The sequence below is a fragment of the Rhododendron vialii genome, chromosome 4a, assembly GCF_030253575.1.
Source record: "Rhododendron vialii isolate Sample 1 chromosome 4a, ASM3025357v1".
In the NCBI taxonomy this organism is placed as follows: domain Eukaryota; kingdom Viridiplantae; phylum Streptophyta; class Magnoliopsida; order Ericales; family Ericaceae; genus Rhododendron; species Rhododendron vialii.
In genome coordinates this window covers 8,609,023-8,635,638 of record NC_080560.1, presented here as the reverse complement: position 1 = coordinate 8,635,638, position 26,616 = coordinate 8,609,023, and the positions used below count along the sequence as shown (strand labels likewise).

Genomic DNA, 26,616 nt, shown 5'->3' with positions numbered 1-26,616 from the left:
ACAATGATTTGACCTTCTATAAGCTCCTTTTCGAATCTACTACTATGTTTTTCTTTGGTACACTTTTCCTTTATTAGTGTTATTAAAAGACACTTTTCCAATTTGTGCTTAATGCGTCTATTTTGGATTATTTTGAGTTACAGTAACTTTCATTATTTATGCCATAATTTTTTTTCTAAAATTATTTTTTATTTGGAAGAGAGAAATTAGGGAAAAAATATACTCCTATGAGTCAAAACTTAAAAATTTCAGAAAAATAAAAAATTAATCTAAAAACCTGCCTATTATGAATTATGTTTGTCTTTTCTAAAACCTTCGTTATCATTTAAAGTACTTGATGCGAAATTAATAATCATTCAAAAGTAAATAAAAGATAAAAATAATTTATAAACATTGGATATGACAAATAAATCCGAGACGAGGGAGGGGCGCCATATTTATTGATCGTTCTTGTATTTAATAATAATAATTACTTACTGACTACAAGCAGAGGGAAACTTCCAAGAAAATAGTATTTTGTAATTTGAGTTTATAGGATGGTGTGGAGCTGATCCCAGAAAGTAGGACGCGCTTTAACAATTGGATGTTGGAAAAGTGAGACAGTATAAAAAACGGTCGCCGTGCGATAACAGGCATTCTTTCGAGATTTTTTTTCTTTCCCTTTTTGTTTTGGCGGTTAAAGTTTGGGCCAACTTACGCGTACCTCGGTTATTCCTCTACATGGTCCAGTTAAAAACAGACCATTCACACCACGACCGAGAAATTCATAAGAAATTTCTCTCATATGGCTTGACCAAGAAGTTGTCAAGTTTCGAAACTCAGGGTATCGGAGTTTACTATTAAAGTGTTCAAAATTCCATCCACCTTAGACGGAAAATCCCAAGTTTTCCACCACTACCAATTGTGGAACCTACCATGCGTATATTACAGTAATATAAACCGTTCATTTTATAAGGCTCGCATAGTAGTCTTTTTCAACAAAAATTAGCTTTATCGTACATGAATAGGTTTATAAAAAAATAAAGTTTGGTTTATAAAATTATTGTTAGATAAGTTTGAAGTTAAACTAGTATTTATGACCGTCTAATTTATAGCCTAAATTTAATTTTTGATGTATCTATCGATATTTGATAAACATGATTTTTTTGCGTGAATATACTAATTTGCAGGTCTTACAAGATAAACGGTTCAGATTACTAAAAAAACACACGGTAGAACCTACAATAGGTGGCATGGTTTCACCAAAGGTGAAAAAAATTTAAACTCACCCTTAAAACGATGGACACACCATTTGGTGTACGTACACCAAATTAATCCACAACTTTGTGTGAGACCTACTTAGGGGTTCCATACCAATCATATCCGCTCTTAAATAAGAGTCCATGTTACTATTTCGAACATTTCAAAAAATTATTTATATTTTTCAATTTATAATGCTAAAAATATACAATTTGAATCTTGTTCGATAAATCTTAATTAGTTTTATATGAAAAAAAATTTAAAATCATAAAAACTGTTATAAATTGAAATATTTAAGTAAGATAAAAATAATTAAAAAAATAAAAATAAATTCTCATTTTAAAACGTAAGAAGTAATTCTTTAAGGATGTCTAAAAAAATCAGCCCAGTCTAGTGACTCTAATGCCAGTAATGACTTGATCAAATTTTTTTTTCAATTCCCTGACATAAATTGAAGGAAGAAAGCCATTACTGTTTTTGCAGCCAACAGTACTGTACCCTTGGGTTGGGTGGGGATAGTTTCGAGGGATGGGATTGGAGGGGGCTTTGGATTTGGATGTTTTTTGTGAAAAGAAGGAAGGAAGTGGAACCCACTGTCGGATGAATAAAGAATCTAGACTTCAGAAAATCTTGTCCGAGGAAAAATTTCCAAACAACATTTCGTGAATAATTATTTACAGGGCTGAATTTTGAGCATTTAAAGTATTTTGGATAATTAGATTTTAATGAAATTTTTTTAAAAAAATATAACTCTTATCCGAAAATATTTTACTTAAATTTAAACCGTTTAAAGCCAAAATAAATTGTCAAGATTGTGCGACACTGTGAGGGGTCGTTTTACTCCAACTCCATGATTAAAATCACTCATATGTCATAGGAGTAACAGCCAGCGTCACAAGGGTATATATTGACCCCAGCCGCAGCCACCTTATTCCACTAATTTTTTTATTGCATGAAAACCGACCGCCTCGATACTCAACTACCTAATACTACTATAACAAACACCGTTCAAGATTAACACACGCTTGCGACACCACCGTCCAGGTCTCTCGCCGTCCCGCCAGTGTGACTGTCAGTCGTTCCCCTCGATCCAAGCAAGACCCCAATTCTCGCCGTATACTCATTCTCCGCCAGCCGCATACCCGACGGCCATGGACGCCCTCTCTGTAACTCCGCCGGAATCCGCCTCTCCCGCTTCGGCGGAGCACCTTGTGATCAGCATCCACGGCCCTCCCTCTCCTCTAGTGCCCGGAGACACTGGCACCGACATTAGGAGCATTAATTCTTCTGCTGAGAATGAAGACAGAGGCGGCAGCGCGGCGGCGGCGGAGGATGCCGGAGATCGGTGGAAGGTGCTGCCGGAGGAGCTTTGCCTGAACGTGGTGAAGCTTTTGTGCAAGTCGACCGCGGATGGGGGAATTTGCGAGGTTTATGTGATTGGAACTGCTCATGTTTCTAAGGTACTTGAATTGTGTATTGTGTTTCATTTTAATTGAAGAACAATAATGCTAGGGGACAGTTCACACTCTTATTAGTTATTACCAAAGTAAAGCTCTTGAATTGTGTTTCATTTGGATTGATTCGGGTATAGATCCGGACAGCGAGTTAAACGAAAGGGTGAGTCGACTCAGTAGAGTTTAAGTAAGTTCGAGAGCGAGTTGGGTATCGAGCCGTAGAAGTAGTTTGGAGGTAATTAAGGGAGGTTCCACGAAGAGGAACCGAGTGCCGAGGAGTAACCCGCTGAGTTGAGGGCGAGTTTGGTGACTCGGCTGACGTTGGAGATTACGGCGTCACATCGGAAGCAGGGGTCGAAATTGGAGATTACGAAGCCGCAGGTGAACTTATCGTCGGTGCAGAGGCGGTCGCAGGGATCGAAATTGGAGTCCCATGAGCTCGTATGCGAGCCGGGATTCAGTGAGTAAGCGGTGGATCTGGCTTTAGGGAGAAATTGTGTGAATGTAAAGAACAGAGTGAGACTAGGAGATGGGAATGGAGGCCGAAGGCTATGGAGGAGTAGTGAGGGACGATGGGACTGTGAGACATATGCTGATGAAGTTTTTCGATTTGTTGGTTTTGGGGTTGTGCTGCGGGGAGTGTTTGGGGAGAGAGAGAGATATGCTGGTGAGGTTTTTCGATTTGTTGGTTTTGGGGTTGTGCTGTGGGGAGTGTTTGGAGAGAGAGAGAGAGAGAGAGAGAGAGAATGGGGTAAAAGGAGTGGGCCTCACTGCTGCCAGCTTGGCTGATGTGGTTTCTGTTGTGGTATAGCTGTTGTTATAGTTTTGACCTTCCATTAGCTTGATGAGTAGTGGGAGCCTAATTAAAGCAAGTGCTTCAACTGCTTTGGGTATGAGCCGGCCCCGGTCTTGTTGTTTGGCTGCTGATGTGGTTTCTTTGTCCCTGTGGTTGCAGGAATCATGCCAAGAAGTTAAAGCTGTAATCGGATTTATAAAACCACAGGTGCTTCTATATTAGGAACTTAGTACCACTTGATTAATGGACAGATCATTGGTGATTGTCTGCTTCATATGGTTTCATGATAGCAGCAATCTTCAATCTGCTTATCAATTATTGAGTACTTGTGCATGTTTTGACTACAGGTTGTTTTCTTGGAACTATGCCCCAGTCGTAAGGCTGTACTTTTTCCTCAGAATTTAAAGGTAAATATTACTTCGTTGTTCATTGCTCGTTTGCTATTAAGGGCTTTTATGTCAGGGAATGGATAGTTTGCAGTCTACTTTTGCAGACTGCACCATATTGTTTGGCCCCATAGGTTCACAACGGGAGTCATTCTTGTCATGTGGTCACTGATTTTGTTGGCCTTCTGTGTTTATGATAAATTTCAAAACAATTTGATTGATCCAACAATTATGATAATGCTATGGCATTTGTCCTGAACAAAACGAACAGGTATGGTTGAAATTTGATCATTCATTTTTCCGAATGCATATATGATGAACTGTATGTTGTCGCTCTTTGAAATTTATGAAGCGAGCGCGCTGGATACTTGACGTTTGTGTAAAGATATGAGAAATTTGTTCGACATAGAAAATTGTAGACACAGGTCCTAGACATTAAAGTTAGAGATGATATGATATCCTTGACATGAAAATTAGAGAGGTATGACAATTAGACGCACACCTGTTCCAGTGTCCATGAAACATTGGATCCTTTTCTGTTTGATCAGATTCGGATTATCTTGCTATGGGATCAAACTGGACTTTTTTGTAAGGGATCGGACTGATGCTTTATAAGCCATCTACACAATGGGCCTATGAAATGAAAGATCGGATCACTAAAGAGGGACCCTGAGTGGGCCCACGAGACTAAACTGCATGTGCACCATCTAATTTGTCTTGCAAAGGATGCCATAAACTATGTGGTGGAATCCATTTTTGTATACCAGCATTGTGTGCAAGCTTGTTTTGCAAAAGGATACCCCGTTCGAGGTTAGTAGTCTGTCATTTTTCACTGTTACCATAATAAAACCTTATCTTCGGTGCAACAAATTACAGGACGTTTCGAGAGGTATTCCATTAAGAATTGCAAGGCTTATCAGCTTGTTAATTTGTTCAAATTGTTACATCATTCATGAAAGGTAGCTTCTAATATGTCTTTTCGAACACCACTCAGTGGATTCCATGGTATGTACGTCATGGGGGATATTCTGTCCTAGCTTATTGAACTATCTTATCTGAAGCATCCCATTGTAGTCTTAGAAATCCAAGTTGTCCTGTAACTCTGCAGCCAGCATGGTCCTGTATATTAAATTTGTGTTGAAAGGAACTTGTTTACTTTCTTACACAATGTCTTGAACCTACAAGATTCACCTTGTGTAGTGACAGGCATGATCTTATATTCTTATGGATACTAGTGAGAGATATGTGCTGGTGCGTGGAGCCTTCTGGCTCCAAGTATTCTTTTTTCCTCAAGAGAATGCTCAAGTTAATAACAATAACCAGTTTATTGTATGTGTAGTGATGATGCATTGCATGTTTTCCTTTTATTCTTTCCCTAAATTTCACTTGCACAAGTAGTCATTTTTGGTTCCCCAGGTACCAACCATGAGAGATATGGTGGAGATGTGGAAGACACAGCGCGATATATTTGGAATCCTGTACAGCTGGTTTCTGGCCAAGGCATGAACATTATTATTCACCAGATTCTTTGTCAATTAACACGGAAGTGTTACTTTCTCGCATTTTACATATCTGCTACAGAGTGTATTTTTTGGTCCTTCTACTTTCTCATGCATCACAATCATTTCAGTGAGTCTGTAAGTTCTTTTGTTAGGTTGCCAGCAAGCTTGAGGTTTGCCCTGGTTCTGAGTTTCGGGTGGCATGTGAAGAAGCGCTCAAGTATGATGACAACGTGCAAGTTAAACTTGGTGATCGCCCGGTACAAGTAAGATACTTTTTGCATTAGATTTTGTTTGATTGTTGTAACAAGAAACACTTCTTTGGCTCCAACCCACCTCCTGCTTTACCCCACCTAGTGTACCAGTAACATTGGTGAGGTACATTTGCGAGTACATCGAAATTGTGGTTTTACAGGCCAAGCATGACTTGAACCTTTTTCTCTGTAATGAGCATTCTGCTTGAAAGATATTAAGAGGGTATGGAATTTGGTCCCTGCTTTATTGCTGGTTGTGGCATTATCCCATGTGGATTTGAAAAACTCTATGGATGAATGTCAATACCGTATGCTAACCTTATCTTTCTGTCCTCCTCCAGAATTACGTTCTCTGGGATGCAGACCTTTTATGACTATATATCATGAACATCCAAAAGACTCCTTTCTCTGAGTGTTTTAGTTTCTACAACGGCTCTTTTTTGGCAGTTTCAGAAGTTCATGTCTTGACTCTATAGAATATAGCTTCTTTAAGTTTACTGACTATTAGTCTGCAGGACTTGCTCCTTCTTATCTCCAAGAGCATTCTGCTTGAAACAGATAAAGAGAGAGGTTGTGTGTGTGTGTGTGTGGGGGGGTGGGGGGGTGGGGGTGGGGTTTGCGCGTTTGAATTTGGTTCCTGCTTTATTGATGGAGGATGCATTATCCCGCATAGCATTACAGAGGAACATCTATAAACAATGCGAACCATATCTTTTGTACTCCTCCAGAATTAAGTGCTCTCTTTTATTTTTATTTATTTTTATTTCTGAGTGGTTTAGTCTGTAAAGTGGCTCTTTTTGGCAGCTTCAGAAATTAATGTCTTCAGCATATAGCTTCTAGAGAATGTAGTTTCTTTACTTTACTAACTAGTCTTCCCCATCTCAGTCATCTTATAAGCAATCTCTTCAACATTGTCTATATTTGAATTGTCTGTAACCAAATTTGATTGTAACCTAACTTATTCTTGATAATTGGTTTTAACTGAATAGATTACTTTGCAAAGGACATGGGCAAAGATGCCACTTTGGCATAAGATAAAATTACTTTATTCCGTGGTTTTCCAAGCATTCTTTTTACCAAGCTCTGAAGATCTCAATAAAATGGTATGTTTCCCTTTCTTCACAACTTATGGCTCCAAATGGCAGTTTTCATCTGCAAATGTTATTGAGATTTAAACATGGGGACCATAATTACGTTGCTGAATTTCAGTGGTTATAATTTGGCCTTTGCTTCAGCTGAAGGAAATGGATGATGCTGATATGTTGACTCGTGTGATTCAAGATATGAGCAAGCAATTCCCCACTCTCATGGAAACCCTTGTACATGAGCGAGATCAGTAAGTACATGTTGCTTTCTTATACAGTATTGTACTAGTTGCCACTTACTTTTGAGGCAACATTTTGTTCTAGTATTCGTCTTGTTCTCTCGCTTTCTTTTTGATGTTTTACTTTTAAGAGAAGGTATTCTGTCAAGGTCCCTCTGTAGTCCATTTCGATATGTTTGGAAGACTTTACAGGGTAAAATTTGGTAGGTGATACTTCTCATTCAACTTCATATGAGAAAGAGAGAACAGAAAAACAGGTAAGTTTACTTGGTTTGCTTAGATATTTTCTTATGCTTCATATAGTTGGGTACCATCATGGATTCAAACACGTCTATAAAAGAGAGATCAACAGAGTTGCATCAAGCACATCCTTGCCCTGATTTGTGTAGTTTTAGTATGTTTTTCTGAGCAATGTCCGACAGTATAGCTTGTTTGTGAAGTGTTCCCGATTTCAACGAGAAGTTAGTTTTTATAGGCAATATCAGACCACTGACAGCATAGCTTCTTTGATATAAGTTTCCAAGTCGCACTAGAGAAAGGGATACATTTCTAGTAAAATCTTTACTCTCGGATGTGGCACCTGGTTCTAAACACAAATCCAATGGGCCCTGAATATATAGAAACTCATCTCTCTTTGCCACTCATCATCCACTTCTTTCATTCTTTTCCAGTCCTTATATTTCTCCTTAAACAAGAAAAGAAATTAATGAAAGCAGAGGATACTTGTAATTGAAAGTGATGCTACTAGCTTTAGAACTTTCTTGAAGAATGATTACTCTGATACTTATCATCGCAATATCCTTCTCAGCCCCAATGCACACAAGTACAGTGACATTTTCTATTTTATCTATTCAGTTTCTTGTCTTAAGATTTCGATAAGTAGAGTTATCCAGTTATCCTGAATCCTTGTTTGCATGTTCAGGTACATGTCAGCAACTTTATTAGAAGTTGCTGGTACGCACAGTTCAATTGTTGCAGTTGTCGGAAAGGGGCACCTGGAGGGAATAAAGAAGTACTGGAATCCATCTGTTGAGGTTAGACCATTTTCACATGTTTTGTTTTTCATTAGTTATACAAGATCAGCATATAGCTCCTAAAAGTTTCTTTGGAGTGATTTAAATCTATGCCAATGCACACCATTACTTTGCTTCCAAGACCCTGGATGGTTAACTTCTCTTAAAATGTCAAGTTTTTTTAAAATTATAATCGAAGTAAAGGTCACCCTCCTTTTATGATTGGTTTTTTTTTTGGCCGACACAAAACAAGTTTTGATTGGTCGTCTGTTCTTTTCTATCTCGTTCTTTTGAGTCTGGAAGTTATGATTTGCTGCAGCAATATCTTTTAATATGTGTTCTTGAATTCCTCATTGATCATGTTGCAGCTGGAGCACCTTCAGCATGCAGATATGCCTTCACGGAGGCTGGCTATTTCAGCAGTGAAGCTCCTCACAACTGTAGGGGTGGCAGCTGCTGGTGTGGCCATGATTTCTGGCCTTTGCGTAGGCTGGCTATTTTAGCAGCGAAGCTCCTCACTCTGTACTCCTTACTCATGATATATCCGCAGTATGGAAGTAACATGAATAGCTCACCACATAAAATGAAAGTGTATATATGTACATGCAGATTGCACAAGGTTATAGCTCCCGACAGGTCTAGCTACCTGGACTTCTGGCTCGATGCTCAAAGTTAAGGGGAGGGAAATACAAAACTACCGGGTGTTGGTTTCAATAGTTAGATACTTGATTTTCTCGCTTAATATCTGGGTTCAAGGTTCCATAGCTTGTTGGTGGGACTAAACTTACTCTTTAGCTCTCAGAAAATGAGGAGGGCCCTATGTTTCAACGTCTTTGATAAGTGTAGTCACCCCTGTAGATGAGTGTGTGGTGCTGATGTAATATCCATTTTTTTTTATAGCAAAGAGAAGTAACTAAGGAAATAGAAATTGATTTGGTATTAATGGAATGGATTGGTGCTTAGTGGAAGGAGATGCAGTTTAGGAGCAAGTGAAGAGCGTTAAATGCCATGTCACAATAAAAAATTGACATCAAGAATGCCAAATTAAACCTTCTCTACTTTTTTGCCAAAATTTAATGCCAAACTTTGGCAATCCCATTTTTAGTGTCAAAAAAAGTAAGAACAATTGCCAGCTAGCACTAGTGGTAGGTTCTTGTCCCCTCTCCATGGAGGCCAGTGTTCAAGCTTTATGGGGGGCGAGAATTGAGGTTTCAGGGCTATAGATAGCCTCTGAGCCATCCGTTGACTAACATCCCACTAAACCCCCGCTAACTATACAAATGATTGGACTTGTTCTAACAAAATTGACGGTACAATCCGCGCTATCCTCCTCGTGCCCACTCTCCACTTCAGCTTCACTTCACTGATTGGTAATTACCCTTCAGAGGAAAAAAATAATAATGTCAAAAAAAAGTTTTTAATTATGTATAAAAATAAATCCAATATGACGGGTTATTTCAATTCATTTTTCTTTACCAGATCCTGAATGAAACATACCATTAAATTTAGATTTTCTTGGTTTTCATTTGAATAACCCAAAGGTCCATGGACTACACCAATTGAATTTGGATAATTCCACTCATGTACCTATAAAACTACACATATATATCGGACTGAGCTGAAATTTCACAGCCCCACTCAGTTTTTTTTTTTAAATTATTAAATGGCTCGGATTGTTCGTGTGGGACCCGGAATGGGCCCCGCAAGCCCGTCAATACCCGATCAGTAGGATTCCTAGCGGTACTTATACAGGGGTGCTATAAAATAAAACAACCTTCTTCCAATTCTATGTAGAGAAGTTAAATTCTCGTCACTCGAATCAGTATTTCCGTACCCACGAAACCTAGGCAGTAAGCGAAACCAGTCCAATGAAGTACTTGTAGGGGTGATAAACAAATCAAATGAGCCAAGCTGGTAGTTGATTAAGCTTGGTTTGATAACTTAACTAGCTTCAAAAATATGTTCGAGCTCAGCTTGTTTATGAGACAAGTTGATCTCAAACGAGCTTCAATAAAGCCAAACACAAACACGAACCGATCTCAAATAGCTTGAATTTTATATGTATTAAACTGAACACGTCGAGTAGTAGCTCGTTCAAACTTAGCTTGAAATTTTAACAAGTTTCAAAAAAACGTTCAAGTTTGGTTTATTCATGTAGCAAACCAATTTTGAACAACCTTTTAACGAACAAACACGAGCTCAGACTCGAATAGCTTCGTTCGTTTTACGGCCCTAAGTACTTGGTTTTGTGTTACTGAATGTGTTCATACGCTTGTACAGATATGAATACGAAAAAAATGGAAAGAGAAAATTCGGCTTGTGGATGGTTAGATTAGATTGTGTTTACCTTTGTTAACTTGTACTCCTAACAACTAACAACTAACAAATGGTGGGGTCCAATATACGATCCAATCTGAAAAGGCAATTGTTGGAGATTCCACAGGCAAGCTAACCTTTGGTCAAGAAAGAAGCGTGTGTATGTGGATAATTCATGTGCTGTTAGAAAGACAGAGCCTCGATGAGAATGGAAATGTGCGGTTGTAAAGTGGCTCGGAATATTTTGTAGCGGTACTTCCAAATTATTATATCATTTCACTTGTAACGACCCGAATTTTTGACCTAATTTTTTTTTCTAAATATAATAATATTAGAATTATTTTCCTTAATGCAATTTTTTTTTTAAATATAATTATGCATACAATATATACATGCATTTTTTTTTTAATTTTCCTACACATACATGCGTACATGCACACTCCTTCTCTTCCCTCACCTCAAACTCCTTCCGTCTCTCCGTCTCCTACTCAGTCTCTACTTCCTCCTTAACCCTAAAACCAAGCCAAATTCGTCCATTCCAAATTCCATGAACCCAACCCTATTAAATTCACTCTTATTCTCTTCCACCAAAATTTTCCTATAAATATCCCACCCCCTTGACCCACGAAATTTACACCACAATATTCCCCACGCTCCACCAGTCCAAAAGATAGAGAAAAACCAGAGAAAACCAAGTTTCAATCCATGGAGTTCTGGAGAGAGAAAGAAGAGAGAGAAAAGTGGGTTTCATAGCCCCGACGAACCGAGACCTGAATTGATCATTCCAATCACTTCCCTCAACCCCAAGCATCCCCAAGCATCATTCAATTCGAGCCCAAGGTCCCCCGATCGCCAAAATCGAAGTCTTCTTTCTCAAAATTCAAGATTCGTTTTTGAATCAATTCGATCCGATTAAAGGTACTATAATCATATCCAACCTCTTCTCTAAGTATATTAAGTGTTTATATGCTTAAGCCTATGTCCCGAACGAAAAAAATATAGTTAACCGCGCGTTTTCTGCCGTATTCACCAAATTGATATTAGTTTTGATCCCGACACTTTATTTGTAATTATTTGCGAAGAAGAAGACCTTTATGATATTTAATTTACAATCCGTCTGATATTATTATTATCAAAAACTACTGATCTGATATTATTTTCTTACAATGTAATATCAACTTAGTATAAAACGTATTAATAATATCAGTTTAATTTATCTGATAGATTTAGTTGTTTTTAAATGTTTCGAAACAACTTTTCGACCTTCCGAACATTGTTTTGACCCCCAAACTATTTTTCCTAGACTTTTCACACCTGAAAGATCATAACTTGTTAAAATAATATTTTTTTAATTTAATTTACTATTTATTGTTATTTCTATAGCGTTTTCAATCAAAAATTCTTTACGACCTTATACACGTTATTATAAATGCCCGAATAATTTTATTTAGACTCTTTATATTCTGAAGATGAAATCTTGTTAACAGTAGCATATTTTAATTTGCAAATTATTTATTATCTATTTACTTCACTTTCGGCCACTTTATTTAAACGTTTTTATTTAAATTACTCCCGTGACCTTCCGGACCCAACTTTTGACTCTCGACTAGTTGTATAGGACCTGTAGGACTCTTATTTAGGTCATGATGAATGTTTCAATATTTTTATCCAATTAATGTATTTAATTAGTTTTTTAATTAATCTATTATCTTAGAATTAATTAATGAAAGCCTAGAAAATTTTCCTTTTAAATTCCTTTTAAAACTCTTACTTTATTGTTGACATTATGACTATACAAGATTAAGGGCAACGGCCCGTTCATAATAAGTTGCGTGATTACATTGTTTATTAATTGTTTTAATTATTATTGATTTGTTGTATATTGCATCGATTTGAGTGATAGATTGGACCCTAGAGACATGGGATGGTATGCGAGTAGAATTCACCTAGACGATACTAGATAATGGATGAATTGGAAAGTTTTATTTCTAGATTGCCTGCAGGCGTGATGTTGAGATTTGTGATGAGATTGAAACTGGCGGGTGTCCAGTGATAAATTGATAGACTGGCGGGTGTCCAGTGATGAATTGATATACTGGCGGGTGTCCAGTGGTGATTGTGATGTGGTTTGTGAAGTGGTACATAAGATAAGCGAACCCTAGTCGTGATTCAGGCATGATAAGCTTTCCCCTTGTTGTAGTTATTGGGATGCATACTCGGTACATAACTTAGATGCATCTGCGACAGCAAAGGGAAGTGATCTCATGGGACCGAGCATGGCTAGTGGTTGGGGAGGAAAGATCCCGCGGAGGAGATCTTAGATTACACGACAAGTTAATGGATAGTAATAAACTGGTTTATGTGGAACAAACTTTGTCTTGCTTTTTCGCACTATTATTATCCTGCTGCTTGCTATCTGTAATGTAAGAGGGGTGGTTGGATTGGATTATTCTATTGGGTGATTTATCACTCACGGATACGTCTGTATCCTGGCAAATTGTTTGCTTCAGCGATCAATTTGTTAGAGGGCGCAGGATTCACTGGAGATGATTCGAAGATGTTGCAGTTCAACACGGAGAGAATATCAGGAACGAAGATCGAGTATGTTTCGGATTTGTATTAAGCTTAGAGTCAGCTCTGAAATTAATGTATTTTGAATCAACAAATTTATCTTGTGACTGTAATAGTTAAACTTTATTTTGAAAAATTATATTTATTTAGCAAATTTTTTTAAAATTTTATTTTATTTTACTTCCGAAAAGTCGGGGCGTTACATCACTTCTCAAGTAGTACTATGCTAGTAAAGGACAGTGATACACTCGCCGCGGCTTCCCCACCGCACCGTCTATCGCACGCACGCCTGGCCCACTCCGGCCATCGGACGGCCGATCCGAGCCGTCCAAAAATTCTAGAAAAAAAAACCGAGTGGGCCATCGCGAGAATAAATGGTATTTGACGTGTGTAGGTGCTCGATCTAAACTTCCAAAAATTAGATGATCTGAGACGTTAAAAATGAAAGATTGGTTTGAGCACTTACACACTTCGGATGCCATTTATTCTCGCGGAGGCCCACTCTACACACTTCGGATGCCATTTATTCTCTCTAAGGCCCACTCGGTTTTTTTTTATAGAATTTTTGGATGGCTCGGATCGGCCGTCCGGTAACCGGAGTGGACCCGGCGTGCGTGCGTGCAGTGGGTGTATCATTGTCCTGCTCGTAAAAGTTGTCGCTTTGTGATGGTGAGACTGGGTGTGCCATGGGTAATATTTATGGCCCAATTAATATTCTGGGTGTAAGGTGCACCATGGGGAATTTCTCAAAGTTTTGGAGGAGAGCAAGAAGATAATTCTACGTACCAACTCACTTAAGCAATTGTTGATTAGAGAGAGGCATAATAGACCCTTGTAAACACACACACATAATATCTAAACTACGGCCCAAGAAGCCTGCATCAGATTTCAAGCACCTAAACCACAACGGGTAGATGAGACGTAGTTGCTTTGAAGGAGGGCAAGAGGGTAATTCAAGGAATATTTCTCAAGACTCACTCTTACCCTTGGATAAAATAGAAGTTATAACCTAGTAGTATCTTATTAGGGCAAGATATTACTGCTAACGTTTAACAATTAAAGACAAGAAGAAGATTGTCATCTATAACCTAGAACTAAATTTAACGGGATTGTAAACTCCAATTCCCGACTCTATGTTCAAATTCCACCGCATAGAAACTCTTCCCGCCCCCAAAAAGAACACAGGACTAGACTTGGGGCCCTGACAAACTTTTAATTTGTTTCCAAAAGCATCACAAAAAAGAAATGCGTTTATTTTGGATTATTATTAGTTTATACTACCTTTATTCATGCATGTGATAGCAAATTTTTAAAATTATTATTCATTTCGACAAGAGAGATAAAAAATGAATCAAACTTAAAAATTATAAAAAGACAAAAATAATCAAAAAAAAAAATCTTCCTATTAGGAGTTATGTTTGTCTTTATTAAATTTTATTCAAATAATCCAAAAATCAGCCAATAATCCAAATAATTCAAAAAAGAAGAAGAAGCAAATGACAATAGTCAAATTGTTTCCGCTAAATGGTATTTTAGTTAATATTTATGAGAAGAATAACCCGCTTATAAATCCGTGAACCCACTTATACATCGGTAAAAATATAAACTTTAGTCCTTCTAGTTAAATTAAAGGAAAACCCACCCTTAATTAGAAACTTCCAAGAAGAGAGGGGCACAATATCTATGGACCAGCCACCCAAAACTTCTAAAGCAGAAATCATTGTATGAGCACCTCCTCTCTACAGAATACCCCTTCTCTCTATATCCCTCCGTAGTCTTATTTTGTGGGCTCATACAAGGTCTACAGTCATAATCCGAATTGTTCATCTTGTACAACACAGAGATACAAACATTTCTGCAGAAAATTAATTTGATTAAAAATCATTAGGCCCTTGAACATGTAGTGTTTTATAATGTAAAAATGAATGTCAAATATACATTACACCTTACAATTTACAAGAAACATACACTTTATTATCATATTTATCAATATCCGGTTAAACAAATTTTCTGTATACACATTCTGTTTTTCATTTTGTTCGAGATGACCGGTTCGGATTATTGTCATGAGCCTTGAAAGGATAAGAGTTTTGAGTAGCTTGGGGAGGAGGGAGAGAGAGAGACAGTGCAGAGGAGTTAATCTCAGAAAGCACTGTGCGACAAAGTACAACATACTAGGCGACAAAGTTTAAGGTCACGAATTGCGGCTTTCGACAACTCAGATTGCAGTAATTATTCAGTATTGCGGGAGCACGTTATGTGGTGCTTCAGATTAATCCTGAACTAGAATTAGTCCCGAAACCTAAGATAATGTGTGGTCGAGGAATGGTGGGAACACCACGTGGTGATCTTCCGGAGTACTGCATAATTTCACCCCAATTCCACACACACAAGGTATATAAACCTCCTCTGACCCCGGTCTCTCTCTCTCTCTCTCTACCTCTCTGTGCTATCAGAAAGTTCTCTCTCTGTGATTTTCCTCTCTTTCTCTCGCTCTGATCAATAAGAAAGTTTTCTCTCTCCCTAAGCAATCAGGATTTGGAGGCATAAATGGATAGGTCATTCTTGCTGCCATTTTTGGGTGAAAATGGGTGGAGAAATGGGAGGAACCATTTTTGGCTGAAGAAATGGCACACCTTTGGGCTAGGTGTTTTTGCGATTTTGGCCGTGTTTTGGGAATGGCTCAAGCCATGTTGCCCATGTCTAGCGAAACTCCGACACCTCCACTTCCGCCGCCGCGACTCGTTCTCCGGCCGCCGCAGACCTGATCCAATCCCGACGGACGTGGACGGCCCTGCCTCTCGAGTACTACTCGAAGATGGAGACGAGGTTCGGATGGAGTTTCTGCCGGAGGAGCTTCGGCAAAACGTGGTGAAGCTTTCGTGCGAGTCGACGGCGGAAGGAGGAATTTGCGACGTTTATTTGGTTGGAACGGCTCATGTGTCTCAGGTGTGTTCAATTTTTATTGGTCTTGGTTTTTTTTTTTCACAACATAGGCGTTTGGATAAGCTTACGTGCACCCCAACTAATCTGCTAAAGCTAATTCCATTGCCCACTAATTAAACCGGGTTAAAATCGTTTTTTTTTATTTGATGTCTCAGACTTTGTCCACGAGGTCAATCCTTGGGGTTTTATTGGTCTTGCTGAGGAGAAATTAAGGATAGTGGAAGAAGCGGTTTCTTTTGTGTTCTTATCTCTTGTTGTATCATGTATGGTTTTGATTCTTTTGACGCAGTTTTCTTGTTGAGTAATGGAACAATTCGTGTCAAGATTGAGTGGGAGCTACTTGCATTGCATATCAATTATTAGTTTCCTTTGTTTGGTTGCCTAGAAAATTGAGGAAAATTTAAGACATGGTTTTTTTTTTTGGAATCTCGATATCAAATGAATGGAGTAATTGTCTTTGTGCATCGTAGCCTAGTTTGTAGCATTAATTGAGCTTCAATTTTCTGCATAATTGTGTCCTTGGACGGGGAGGCAGCCAAGATTTGAAGTCACTGATACTTTTTATTCACGTGCTGTGGACAACAATATTGGCGTGCCGTGAAAAGAATCTGTTTGAGGCTTCTCTGTTTCATGTAGTTAGAATGGTGTAGACAACGATTTAACTATTACAATACCTAATGGAGATCAGTTGACGTTTCTCTGGATGCCATTGTCACTGAGAACTGTGAAGTAGTTTGTTTAGTTACATCCAATGCGGGTTGCAGAAGCATAACCCACATCATCTGAGAAAATGAGTTCCTGTTCCCTATTATCAGGTTGTAGTTTCTTTATTTAGCTGTCAAATGTCACAGAATTTCGCTTTTGCTCATTTCAAAGTTTCCAGGGTTGTGGTTAGGATTTTGATTTTTGCAGGGGCGTTCCTTATTGACTCCTTTCTTGGTTTAATGTCAGCTGTTAGTTATTTATCCCAACATTACATTGATTTAGTTCTATTTGTGTCACCCAGTAATGAGAAAGAAAAGGAATAACAGAGGCAAGTTATTGATGTATGTTCTTTGTTGCTGTGGTTGCAGGAATCATGCAAACAAGTTAAAGCAGTAATCAGGATTTCAAAACCACAGGTGCTTCTATTTTTAGGAACTTAGTACCACTTGATTAATGGACAGATCATTGAACAGGTTGATTGCCTACTTCATATGGTTTCATGATAGCAGCAATCTTCAATCTGTTTATGCATTTAATTGTTTTAAGTACTTGTGCATGTTTTGGCTACAGGTCGTTTTCTTGGAACTATGCCCAATTCGTAAGCCTGTACTTCTTACTCAGAATTTAAAGGTAAATATTCTTTCGTGGTTCTTTCATCATTTGGTTTGCTATTAATAGCTTTTATATCAGGGAATGGATAGTTTGCAGTCTACTTTTGCAGACTGCACCATATTGCTTGGCCCCAAGGGTCCACCACGGGAGTCATTCTCATGATGTGGTCTATTCATTTTGTAGGCCTTCTGTATTAATTATGATAAACTTAAAATGTGATAGACTGTACATTGTGTCTCTTCAAAACGTATGAAGTAAGCACACTGGATACTTGACACTTGAGTTGGGATATGAGAAATTTGTTCGACATTTAGAAAATTGAAGACACTGTCTGAGGTCCTAGATATTAAAGTTAGATAATGTGATAGCCTTTGTCACACCCCACCCCGGACCAGCACTCAAATGAGTCCAAACGGACGTGAGGGTGCAACATCAACCACCAACCCATTCCTATAACTCAAGTTCTAGCAACTAAATTAACCAACAACCATTTTATTGATAACGCAAAACTTAAACGTTCTTACAAACACAGTGAAAGTCTTAAGAAGCATTAAACTATACAATAAACCAAATATAAACATAGGTTGCACTACATCCCTATCTACAAAATTTCGCCAAACTAGTCCAGCCTTCCTGACATGCTACCCTAAGCGAGCGTACAACCCCACGACGATCAGCAGTGGATATCTATAACGCCTGCAAAACTGGATTCCAAAATGGAATCCAGGAGTGTTTATGAGACATAAATGCAATTCCATATTAAAGGTACAGCTAAAAGATATATCTCAACCAGTCAAACAGTGAACCAAGCAATTAAAAGCAACACCGGGCACACAGCCAATAATTTAAGGCAAAATGTCTTTTGGCATTAAGCCAATCATCGGGCACACAACCAATAGTTTAAGGCATAAAGTCATATGGCATAAAGCCAATCACCGGGCACACAGCACACAACCAATAATTTAACGCATAAAAGCCTTTTGGCATAACGCCAATCATCGGGCACTAAGCCAACATTCAAGTTTAATTCAATATAGAACAACATCTATGAATCAAACACTCACCTTGTACTCCAAAAGAAAGAACAACTTATGATTTCGGTGCTCCTTGATTCACTGATTCGTCACCTATCCATAAGCCAAACATTTTAGTATAGAAATACTTTTAAGGCTTTAACAAATGCATTAATAACGTTTTGCATCAATTCCACTATATAACGTATGCCGAACAAATGTAAATTCACCAATTCGTACCCAAAACCAAGAATTTCACAAATTCACACATTATCCAACAGAACCACTGATCGATTCCTGACTATAGTATTCTATAGGTTTAGAGTTAGGTTCCGAGACTATAACCATAAGAAAGTACACTCTCAGAACATCAATCTCAATATAAAATTTGTCCTAAACGGAGTCCGAATGACCAAGATACGCTCAAATAAAGTTACACATCTAAAACAGAAAACACAGTTCCAGCAGAACAGTCTGCGATCGAATGCTCATTAAAAATCACACACTCAATCTTTTCCAATACTTCTAATGCCAAAACAACACCAACTGATCAAGGTTTAAGACTCATGAGAACTCATAGTCATTAAACATATTTAACTATGACAAAATTGATGAACAGCACAGCTCCAAAAACTGCCCAGAATTCCAGAATCACCAAAACCTAAACTTTAATTCAAAAACTGCTATAATCTAGAAAGAACCACGACACAACCCATACATATTCAGAAAGATATACGAGTCAAGTTCCATAATCAAGAAACGGTGCTTAAAGCCGATACCCGAGCAAGAAGTTATGCCCGTTTTTCCAACACGTGTCTGTGCTGTCTGCACAGACGCGAATCAGACACCAGTTCAGTCCACGAATTTTGTAGGCCAAACCACTTCGACTTATTTTCTGAAAATTTAACACGATGCAATAGACTCACAGATGAACCTTCAGGATTTTTTTCAAGAATTTAGAAGATTTCTAAGTACCTTGAATAAATTCGTCAAAAACAGAACAGTTTCAATTTGGTTCAACACAGTTATGCATATTCATATCATACCACGAATTTTCTGAAATTAAACCCAATTCCAACCTCAAAAACCCTTCTCCCATGAATTCAATTCAGCTCTAACTAGATGCCAGGTAGGGAATTGAACAACAAAATCATAAATTCAAGTAAAGAAGATCATGAATTACCTTACAAAGTTTCCAATTCAACCTAGCTCTCACTTCCCCTTTCTCTTCTCCTTCTTCCACCGCTTCTCCACGCTGCTCTCTCTCTCTCTCTCTCTAACGTAGAAATCAGAACTTCCTTTGGGTTTGTTCTCTTCTTTTATTTATTTATTAATGAAACACACTCACACACACCTCACAAACAACACACGGCACACATGCACAACTTTTAAAAAAAAAATTGCACTTTAGTCCTTTAAGTTATTAAATATAACTTTAAAGCACCTCAAAGATAAAAGGATGTTACAGCCTTGACATGGAAGTTAGACAGATATGACAATTAGACATATCGCCGTACAAGAGTCCATGAAGCATAGGATTCTATTCTATTTGATCATGTTAGATCTTGTCCCACATTGGTTAAATATAACCTCAAAACCTAGTATATGAGCTTGGGCGGCCTCTTCACTCATTGTCAATTGATTTTGAGTTGGATGCCTTAACATGGTATCAGAGTTAGGTTTTCAGAGGCTTTTGTACAAGACTCTATGTCGTTGATGGTTTGGTCCCCCTTTCTTGTCCCACATCGGTTAAATATAACCTCCAAACCTAATATATGAATCTGGACGGCCTCTCCACTCATTGCCAATTGGTTTTGAGTTGGATGCTTTAACGGATCAAATTCAGATGAATTGGATTATCTTGCTAGGGGATCAAAATGGACTTTTTGGTAAGTAAGGATTGAAGTAATGCTTTATAATAAGCCACTGCATAATGGGCCTACGAAAAGAAAGGATTAGATCACTAAAGTATATTATCTTATATGTCCTGCAAAAGATACCATAAACTATATGGTGGAATCTATTTTCATATACCATCATTGGGGGCAAGCTTGCTTTGCAAAGGATACCCCTTTCGAGTAAGTAGTCTGTCATTTTTCGCCATTACCGTAATAAGATGTTATCTTTGGTGCAACTCATTATAGGAAGTCTCGAGAGGTATTTCATTGCCAATTTTAAGGCTAATCAGCTTGTTAATTTGTTCAATTTGTTACATCATTCTCAGCGGGGATATTCTGGCCTAGCTTATTGATCTTCTCTGAAGCATTCCATTATCGTCTTAGAAATCCGTGTTGCTGATGATTTCATTTTTATTTATTACTTAAAGGTCAAGTAACTCTGCAGCCAGCATGGTCTGTATAAGTATGTGTTTAAGGAACTGGTTTCCTCTTCTTACAACGCCTTGAATCTTCAAGATTCACCTTGTGGAGTGAGAGGCATGATCTTATATTCTCATGGCACTAGTGAGTGATATGTGATGGTGGCGTGGAGCCTTCCAGCACGTTACTAAAACTGGCAGACTATATGTTGCACTTTCCAAGTAGTTTTTTCCCCAAGAAGAATGCTCAACTGAATAACAACAACCAGTTTATTGTATGTGTAGTGATGGTGCATTTCATGTTTTCTTTTTATAATTTCTATTGTCATAATACTAGCCTTTGGTAGCCATTCCCGAAATTTCACTTGCAAGAGTTATCATTTTTGGTTCCCCAGGTACCAACCATGAGAGATATGGTGGAGATGTGGACGACACAGCACGATATATTTGGAATCTTGTACAGCTGGTTTCTGGCCAAGGCATGAACATTATTATTCACCAGATTCTTTTGTCAATGACACAGAAGTGTTACGTTCTCGCATATTAAATATCTGCTACAGAGTGTATTTTTCGGTCCTCGTACTTTTCTCATGCATCTGAATCTTTTCAACGAGTCTGTATGTTCTTTTGTTAGGTTGCCAGCAAGCTTGAGGTTTGCCCTGGTTCTGAGTTTCGGGTGGCATGTGAAGAAGCGTTCAAGTATGATGACAACGTGCAAGTGAAACTTGGTGATCGCCCGGTAGAAGTACGATACTTTTTGGGTTAGATTTTGTTTGATTGTTGTAACAGGAAACACTTCTTTGGCTCCAACCCACCTCCTGCTTTATCCCACGTAGTGTACCAGTAACATTGGCGAGGTACATTTGCAAGTACATCGAAATTGTGGTTTTACAGGCCAAGCATGACTTGCGCCTTCTTCTCTGTAAGAGCATTCTGCTTGAAAGATATTAAGAGGGAAGGTTCGTGGGGTATGGAATTGGGTCCATGCTTTATTGCTGGTTGTGGCATTAACCCGCGTGGCACTGAAAAACTCTACGGATGAACGTCAATACAGTATGCTAACCTTATCTTTCTGTCCTCCACCAGAATTACGTTCTCTCTTTCTTTGCCTTCTCTGGGATGCAGACCTTTTATGACTATGTATCTTGAACATCCAAAAGTACTCCTTTCTCTGAGTGTTTTAGTTTCTACAGCAGCTCTTTATTGGCAGCTTCAGAAGTTAATGTTTTGACTCTATAGAATATAGCTTCTTTACATGTACTAACTATTAATGTGCATACCGATGCTCTAGACTATCAATGAAGGAAGCATGATAATGTGCACATAAATTGAATTGGATCTTTAGGCTTGCCCTCTCTGATGCCATTTGGCTTTGATTTGGGGGCATGGTTCCGTAGCAAAACAGGTATAGGGGGGCCACTGTTTGAGTGGTATTTTGAGAGTAGCCACTTTGTGCATATTGCCAAAGGTTAGGTCTGTCTTCAATCCTTCCCCGCCCATACCTCCAATGATTGGGGACTACATGGGTTCTGTTGTTGTTGTTGTTGTTGTTGTACATGTTCTAACTATTAGTCTGCATGACTTGCTCCTTCTAATCTCCAAGAGCATTCTGCTTGAAACAAATAAAGATAGAGGGTTGTGGGGGGCGGAATTTGGTTCCTGCTTTATTGATGGATGCATTATCCCGCATAGCATTGCAAAACTCTACAGAGGAACATCAATAAAGAATGCTAACCATATCTTTCTGTACTCATCCAGAATTAAGCTCTCCTTTTTTTTTTCTTGCCTTATCTGGGATATGGACCTTTTATGACTGTATATCTTGAACGTCCAAATGCATTCCTTTTCTGCTTCTGAGTGGTTTAGTCTGTAAAATGGCTCTTTTTGGCAGCTTCAGAAACATATAGCTTCTAGAGAATGTAGTTCCTTTACTTGTACTGACTACTAACTAGTCTTCCCCATCTCATTCATCTTATAAGCAATTCTTCAACATTGTCTATATTTGAATTGTCTGTTACAGTACAAAATTTCATTGTATCCTAACTTATTCTTGATATTTGGTTTTAACTGAATAGATTACTTTACAAAGGACATGGGCAAAGATGCCACTTTGGCATAAGACAAAATTACTTTATTCCATGGTTATCCAAGCATTCTTTTTACCAAACTCTGAAGATCTCAATAAAATGGTATGTTTGCCTCTCTTCACAACTTATGGCTCCAAACGGCAGTTTTGCATCTGCAAATGTTAATGAGATTTAAACATGGGGACCATAATTACATTACTGAATTTCAGTGGTTATAATTTGGCCTTTGCTTCAGCTGAAGGAAATGGATGATGTTGATATGTTGACTCGTGTGATTCTAGATATGAGCAAGCAATTCCCCACTCTCATGGAAACCCTTGTACATGAGCGAGATCAGTAAGTACATGTTGCTTTCTTATACAGTATTGTGCTAGTTGCCTCATACTTCTGGGGCAACATTTTGTTTTAGTATTCTTCTTGTTCTCTCGTTTAGTCGTTTATGTTTCGGTTTCAAGACAAAGTATTCTGTTTAGGTCCCTCTATAGTCTGTTTTGATATGTTAGCAACGACTTTGCATGCTAAATTTTGGTAGGTAATACTTCTCATTCAAATTCATTTGAGAAAGAGAGAACATACAAAAAAGAAAAAGAAAAAAAAAAAAAAGAAGGTAAGTGTAAGTCTATGTGGTTCACCTATATATTATCTTATGCTTCATATAGTTGGATCCCATCATGAATTCAAACACTTCCATGAAAGAGAAATCAACAGATTTGCATATGAGCAAGCTGCACAACTTTGTCCTAATTTGTGTAGTTTTAGGTATGTTTTTCTGAGCAATATCTGACAGTATAGCTTGTTTCAATTCAAGGAGAAGTCAGTTTTTATAGTCAATATCATACCAAAGACAGCAAAGCTTCTCTGATAGAAGTTTCAGATTTGCATGAGAGAAAGTGATGCACTTCTTGGAAAATATTTACTCTCGGATGTGGCACCTTATGGTAGTTGCGCTAAACACAAATCTTATGGGCCTTGAATAGAAACTCATCTCTCTTCGCCACTCATCATCCACTTCTTTCATTCTTTTCCGGTCTGACTGTGCTCAGTTTGGGTCTAGAGACCCAACCCTTTCGATGCACAGTCCCCAATAAGTTTTCTCCCCATTTACTACCCTTGTTTCTCAATCTTTCTCTCTCTACTCATTACCCTCAAAACCTCCCTTAAAACTCAAACCAAACAAATTGTTTTCTCCTTAAGAAAGAAGAGAAAGAAGAGGATACTTGTAAATGAAAGTGATGCTAGTATGCTACTAGCTTTAGAACTTTCTTGAAGAATGATTACTCTAATACTTATCGCAATCCATCTCAGCCCTAGTGCACGTAAGTACAGTGACATTTTCTTTTTTATTTGTTTAGTTTCTTGCTCCTCTACTTTTCTGTAAGTTTCTTAAGATTTTGATTAGTATAGTTATCTTGAATCCTTGTTAATTTGCATGTTCAGGTACATGTCAACCACTTTAGAAGAAGTTGCTGGTAAGTACAGTTCTGTTGTTGCAGTTGTCGGAAAGGGGCACCTTCAGGGAATTATGAAGTACTGGAAGCAACCTGTTGAGGTTACACCGTTATCGGATATTTTGTTTTTTCATTTGCTATACAAGATCAGCATACTAGCTCCTAAAAGTATGTTTCGAGTGATTTATATTCATGCCAATCCACACCATTACTTAGATTCCCGCACCACTGGATGGTTAACTTCTCTTAAAATGTCAAGTTCCTTTTAATCATAATCAAAGAAAAAGTCCTTTTCTGATTGGACTTTTCTTCTTTTTTTTTGGCCGACACAAAACGAGTTTTGGTTGGTCTTCTTTTCTTTGGTGTCTCGTTCTTTCAAGTCTGGAAGCTATGGAATTGATTTTCTGCATCAATATCTTTTAATATCTGTGTTCCTGAATTGCTCATCAATCATGTTGCAGCTGGAGCAGCTTCTGCATGTAGATATGCCTTCAAGGAGGCCGGCCATTTCAGCAGTGAAGCTCCTCACAACTGTTGGAGTTGCAGTTGCTGGTGTGGCCATAATTTCTGGCATTTATCTCGCAACCAAGAAATAGTCCTTTGCAACAAGGAATGTGGTTACTCTGTTCCGTCTCTGAATGAATACTGCACCGACATAAAACTATATATAGATTTTACCATGAAAAACGCCTTAGTGGCCTCCTTGAGAAGGTTTACTTGCTGTTAACATTGCCTTTCGACTCTTCCTTAATTTGTCATCCATATTGATAATCAGAGTCGCAACTATGTACTCTCCACAGTTCCGAAGTAAGAAAGACCCCACAGGTTTGAAGGACACAAGTTGTGTTTGAAACATTTCCTGGATGAAGCTTGGAACAGATTACGTAACAAAAAATTAAAACCTAAGAACAAATAGCCCCTACGCCTGACATCTGAGAAACGTATTCACCGACTCCCTCTCCCTTTCCTAGCAGTCTCGTCCGTCCAGTTATGTTTCCATGTTTTTCCATTTTTGTCTTCCACACCGCAACTGTTTCCTCATCCTCAAGCTGGTGTCTCTCAATGCTGCTCATCCATACCATAATCACAGGATACAGCTTTCTTCTGTTGTTGATCCATACAATCGTCTAAATATACTCTTTTTTTGTGCCGCGAGTGATACATCCAGACTCGGTTATTTTCCATATGTTCTACTGATAGAATCAGCCATCAGTAATGGAAAATGCAGGACCATTTTTGAGGGTTTAACATGATTTTCATTCTGCTGTGGCTTGCCATTAGTTGATGCAACCAGTACTGGCTTTAGTGGTTTTATATTAAGATGATAATCAAAGGTCTGGAGGTTTGTGATTCAATCCATGTTTCTTTGGATAATTTAATTCTTCATGCAACGGACCCAAAAAAACAACGAGAAAATCTTTATTACGGAGGTTCCGTAAATAAAGTTTACGGAGGCTAATCTTTGCTTCGGTGCTCCAGAGCTGGATCTTCATCACCCACCCAGTGACGTGGAGGATTTGAGAATTTGATGAGCAATGGGAAACCCAATTTTGTGAGCACCTTAAGAACCAAAAGGAAGATGGTTCAAGAGAATTAAGGTCATAATCATTGTTACCTGCGAGTTTGACAAGTATATAGCACTTTTAGCATAACAGTACCCCGTCCCACACAGAAAGTAAAGTCTATAAGGGTGATCTTGGGACTAGAGTACAAGGCTTACAAAAACAGAGTGAAATGAGAGGCATGGCCTACCAAAAGGCCTATTGTGATAATGGCAAGACACTTCACACTTACACTCGAGCTAAGTGCAAACGAGACCGGATTATAGAAGATAGTTGTCACGACCCTCACGCATTTCGTACTCCATAGCGTTGAGCTATCGGTTGATTATTTTCACCTCTTGTGCTTTTCAATTTGTCTGATTGCAGGTCATATTGATGGTGAACTTTGTTATGGCGACTAATTGTGGTTTGTGTGGTGTCGTGAGAAAGCTTTGGTTTGACTTGTGGAACAGTTGTTGTGTAGAGTTTTGTTATATGTTGGGTCTTTTTGTTTTGCTTTTGGTCTTGTAGTGGATGCTAAGTGAATATAACTGTACTGATTTCATATTATATATACGGGATTTTATTGTTGGTCAAAAAAAAAAAAAAAACGTTCTTCCTCTTCCACGTAGAGTGATTGATTCTCATAGAAGGTCTTATGAGGATTTCTTTCCTTGCACAAAACACGATTCATTTCTATACCAAATGACGTCTTGATCAGACTGATTTCCGAACGCGGATAGTTTTCTTGACGGTTCTACAACATGAACGATTTCGATCATTTTTTTAGTCCCTTTCGGACCAAAAAAAATTGAAAACTTAATGGGGCTGGGTACTTAAAAAAATCTGGAGGGGGAACCCGGCCCATGTAAGTTACTCACATTAGTTCTGAGGACAATTAAGCAATCTTACATAATTCATCATAGCGAAGACTGAAGACACTCACTTAAAACTTGGTTTTTTTGAATGGTTTTAAAACTTGGTAAATGAACAAAAAAATTTAAGATAGAGGTCTCAACAGCGGTCTCAAAAAATTAGAGTAGAGGCCAACACAGTATATATTTGGTGTCAGGTCCAGATGGTGTACTCATAATT

At 38.2% G+C, this 26,616-nt stretch overlaps 2 protein-coding genes, 1 long non-coding RNA gene and 1 other non-coding gene across 4 annotated transcripts; 3 read left to right on the top strand and 1 right to left on the bottom strand.

Moving 5' to 3' along the window:
• The first annotated feature begins 2,217 nt into the window (after nt 1–2,217).
• On the top strand, nt 2,218–8,853 carry LOC131323064 (uncharacterized). The gene is made up of 9 exons (XM_058354683.1): nt 2,218–2,699; nt 3,649–3,696; nt 3,837–3,896; nt 5,292–5,375; nt 5,530–5,640; nt 6,618–6,731; nt 6,864–6,964; nt 7,875–7,986; nt 8,334–8,853. The coding sequence occupies exons 1-9, from the start codon at nt 2,391–2,393 to the stop codon at nt 8,466–8,468; spliced, it is 1,074 nt and encodes a 357-aa protein (XP_058210666.1). The 5' UTR covers nt 2,218–2,390; the 3' UTR covers nt 8,469–8,853.
• Nucleotides 8,854–15,401: 6,548 nt separating this feature from the next.
• Nucleotides 15,402–25,694, top strand: LOC131323061 (uncharacterized). The gene is made up of 9 exons (XM_058354681.1): nt 15,402–15,801; nt 16,872–16,919; nt 17,074–17,133; nt 20,841–20,924; nt 21,080–21,190; nt 22,521–22,634; nt 22,768–22,868; nt 23,970–24,081; nt 24,442–25,694. Exons 1-9 carry the CDS (start codon nt 15,403–15,405, stop codon nt 24,574–24,576), a joined length of 1,164 nt encoding a protein of 387 aa, XP_058210664.1. The 5' UTR covers nt 15,402; the 3' UTR covers nt 24,577–25,694.
• LOC131323073 (uncharacterized) lies at nt 17,581–19,119 on the bottom strand. The gene is made up of 3 exons (XR_009199072.1): nt 18,908–19,119; nt 18,180–18,242; nt 17,581–17,819 (listed from the first exon to the last, which is right to left on the bottom strand). It is a non-coding gene; the product is annotated as an uncharacterized LOC131323073 (long non-coding RNA).
• LOC131324936 (small nucleolar RNA snoR100) lies at nt 21,742–21,849 on the top strand. The gene has a single exon (XR_009199519.1). It is a non-coding gene; the product is annotated as a small nucleolar RNA snoR100 (small nucleolar RNA).
• Nucleotides 25,695–26,616: the final 922 nt, after the last annotated feature.